This window comes from Populus euphratica, unplaced genomic scaffold, assembly GCF_000495115.2.
Source record: "Populus euphratica unplaced genomic scaffold, PopEup_1.0 scaffold44.1, whole genome shotgun sequence".
NCBI classification, from domain to species: Eukaryota; Viridiplantae; Streptophyta; class Magnoliopsida; order Malpighiales; family Salicaceae; genus Populus; species Populus euphratica.
Genome location: NW_011499865.1, coordinates 704,445 through 708,273, shown reverse-complemented (window position 1 = coordinate 708,273; position 3,829 = coordinate 704,445). Strand labels below are relative to the sequence as shown.

Genomic DNA, 3,829 nt, shown 5'->3' with positions numbered 1-3,829 from the left:
ATTGGAGTGCTTTCGTTTGAATAGAAGTTTATTTGATGTCTGGTTAGGAAAGATTAAATTTAGTATATACATAAACAATTATTTTTTTAATATTTAATTTAATTAGTTTTTTAATTTTAATAAACTAATTATTTTATGAAATTGACATATAAGGAGAAATTTTATTGGGAGAAGGCTGACAACGGTGTAATAAACTAAAATCTCATAATTTTGCGTTTCAAAGAAGGTTTGGCTAAAATTTAAGAAACATTGTTTGAAATTGATTTTTTTATATTTTTTTTATCAATATCAATATAAAAAATAATATTTTTTCAAAGAAAAAAATATTATTTTAATTTATTTTCAAATAAAAAATATTTTAAAAAATAATTACTCTCAACACTATTAATACTGTAATATTTTAATTCAATGATAAAGCCTGGTAATAGAGACTTGGGTCACTCTTGGAGGAGGCATGTCGGGGACAGGTTGACCATCACCGTTGTTTTTAACATTTCATTTCTTTTTCTCTACCTTTCCTCAAAGAATAATACCTTTGTTCTTACCTTGGGCTGGGTTATGTTCAGCCAAGCCTGCTTCCGGCCCTGGCCTGCATTTTCCGGTTCATTTTAGGCCGACTTTTATCTTTTAAATGGGATAAGAAGTATTTCATCTTAAAATATATTATATCTCTAAAATACTCTTATCAAAATTCACATTCTACTCTTTGAAATTAAGCAACTAATTTTGAAATTCATAACCAAAAATTTTTTATTTTAATTTTAATTTTTGTTTTGCTTTAAAGTACAGCAGTAAAAGCTATAAAAGAAAATACGAGGACAAACATGCTTATGGTTATTTTCCAAGTAAAAGCTATGAAAGAAAAATAGAAATGCTTGAAAGACAAATTCTTAATTACACAAGAACATAATAAAAGAAATACAATAATGAAAAAAAACGCTAAATAGTTTTTAGAGTCAATTGTAACATAGTCCCTATAGTTTAGCAAAAATAATCAATTAGTTCTCATAATTTCAAAAGTTATTATTTAATCCTTATGTTTTTATATCAATCTATAACTTAATCAATGTTCTTCCATTTTATAATATTTTTCATTTTATTTTAATTCTTTATTTTGAGGGCAAACAAATAAGTAGATACGATGGAAAGTTTGATGAGAAAAGAACACATTTTCTTATGGAATAAAATGCTATTAAATCATGCCTGGTAAAAAATGATAAAAAAGACTATTTAATTTCTAATACTACAATGATTAATTAATTTATTTTGATAAAATACAAATACTATATTATAATTAACTTTTTTTTAGCAAATATAACTATTAAATATTAACTTAATTAAAATGGATATTAGTATACTTTATATAAAATAATTGAGGTACATTGTTTTTAAAATATTTAAGGCTATTAACTATATAATTAAACATTATTTAATTACTAGGTATAAAAAATGATTAAAGCTAATTAATTTCAAAATATTTAAGATTTTATTTTTATTTTTATATAAAGTGAACAGTCTTCCATCTAAAAAATAAATCATTTATGCTTCTTGAAGTAGAGAGCAATATATGTTTACACTATTTTTATGTAAAAATCACATTTCATTCTAAAATACAAGGCAATTAATATTTAAAATTCTAATGTATTTTTTTTTTTTGCAGTGATTTGCTTCACATCAGATCAATAAAAGCTAGAAAGACGAGATCAAACATGCTTTTAATTATAATCAATGCCATTAAATAATTAAAAAAAAGAAGTTAAACTTAAATGATATGATAAATTACTAGACGTGATTTCAATTATTAGTTTAATTTCATGTTAAAATATATTAAAATAATATTTTTTATTTTTTAAATTATTTTTAAGATTAATATATTAAAATATCCAAAACATATAAAAAAAATTAAATTTTTTAGAAATATTGTTTATACCGTGTTCCAAAATTTCACTTATTATGATGGGTAATTTTTTTAATAAAAAAATTGTTTTGGGTTGCTTTAGTAAAATATAAAAAAAAAGAAAAAAAATGAATAATTTGTAAATGTTAAGAAAAAGAGAAATTGTTAGTAAATCCAACCCTCACCCTAAAAACAAATGTATTTTAGCTCTAATTTAAGTTTAAAATAGCTTAATTATATATAAAAAATAATTAAGTTGATTTTTTAAAAAGAAATGTTATTACATTTCACAGTGAATTAATAGAAGATGAACAATAAAAATAGTTAGAGTGTTTTACATGTACAAGTTTTAGTTTTTGTTGACGTGTTATTGATATTGCATTAATTTGAACTTTATCCTGTTTACTTGTTGAAAGTGAAATGCTCTTCTTGAAAAGATAAGTAAAAAATCATCCATTAAGTTACTAATTACAACGACTAATTAATTCATATTATTGCATATTGCATTTGAGATTGTAACTTAACAAAAGAGATTTTTTTTTTTAGCATTTGAATTTGATTATTTATATGTTTATTATTTTTACAGTATTTTATTTATTTATTGAATTTGTAAAAAGTTTAGTAGGTCAGAAAATTAGTTATAATATGTGTAAAAAAAAATCACATATCTTGGCCATGATTAATAATATTAGTTAGCTAAGAACTTAATATTTGTTTTAATAAGAAATTAATCATTTTTCCTTCCAACTTATTAAGAAGTTTTAAAATCTTTGAATCTTTATCTAGAATTTCTGAAACTCGAATTTTACTTCATGAAAAAAGAAAAAATACCGAATATACGAACAGTCAATCAAGCTTATGTATCTAATTTATCGATTAATCTATTTCATGTTTTTCAAGGAAATTAGCTGAAGTTGTTTTGTCAAACAAAATTTTTAATATAAAGTATTTTTATAATTTCCATACACAAGTCACGTCAACGTACATTAATTTACCCAACCTGCAAATTTGCGACGGCTCTGGAGGAGGAAATTGTGAGATCCTGAGTTGATTAATCAACCAATAAGTCACATGCTTCTTGATGCAAAGGCAACATTTCAACATGTCACCGGGGCCCTGCTCACAGGCAGCGAAAAGGTTATAATGGGCCCCACACTCCTCCAGGCTGGATCCTATGGGCCAATCAAAAGAAAGAAGGAAGTGAAGCAACCAATAGAGAGGAGATAAGATTCCACGTCGGAACAAGTTCTTATAAAGAAAGAAATGGCCATGAATATCCACATTGCCTACTCTTCTCAGATATCTTATAGTATTCAAACCTGCTATGCAGACGTAGTACACGAGTGAAAAGAGAAAGACACTCAGACGAAAGAGAGATAGGATGAAGTACAATTCTTTCTTGAAAAGCCCAAAGAAGGAAGAACAAGAGGTCCCAGATACCGTTGTTCCTCAACTCTCCAACATCAAAGAAGAATCCTATGGCAATGGAGAGATTGATGTCGTGGATGAATTGGAAGGGATTTTTGGAATTGAACATGATGAGATGTTGTCAAATGATAACATGTACAGCCAACTTGGTTGGGATTTTATGGACTTGGAGGAGTATCCAGCTGCTGAAGATGAAGAAGGATCAGAAATGGTTAAGTTTGGTGACAGCAGAAGCAGTTTCTTTGAGTTTGAAGAAAGCCATTACAGTATTGGTAAGGTTATAAAGGAAGAGAGTATTGGGTTTGGGGATGGGGATGGAGATGGAGATGAGAAAGGAGTGTCTTTGAACTTGAACTTGAACTTGAACTATCAAGAGGTCTTGGAGGCATGGTCTGATCGTGGGCCCCTTTTGGCCGATGATCACTCTCTTTCCACGGCAAGCAATGGCCATTATGTCAGTACTCAACAAACTCATTATTCCTTTCCCTTTTTCTTTACGCTCTT

General features: G+C 26.9%; 1 protein-coding gene across 3 annotated transcripts in view; it reads left to right on the top strand.

The window, feature by feature from the left end:
• The first annotated feature begins 3,162 nt into the window (after positions 1-3,162).
• Positions 3,163-3,829, top strand: part of LOC105125917 (zinc finger protein CONSTANS-LIKE 16-like) — a 1,849-nt gene continuing 1,182 nt past the window's right edge. Inside the window, exon 1 of one of the 3 annotated variants that reach the window (XM_011026594.1) lies at positions 3,163-3,821. In XM_011026594.1, the coding sequence (XP_011024896.1) occupies positions 3,279-3,821 (543 nt within the window). In that variant the 5' untranslated portion in view covers positions 3,163-3,278. The other 2 variants (XM_011026592.1, XM_011026591.1) reach the window with 2 other exon arrangements.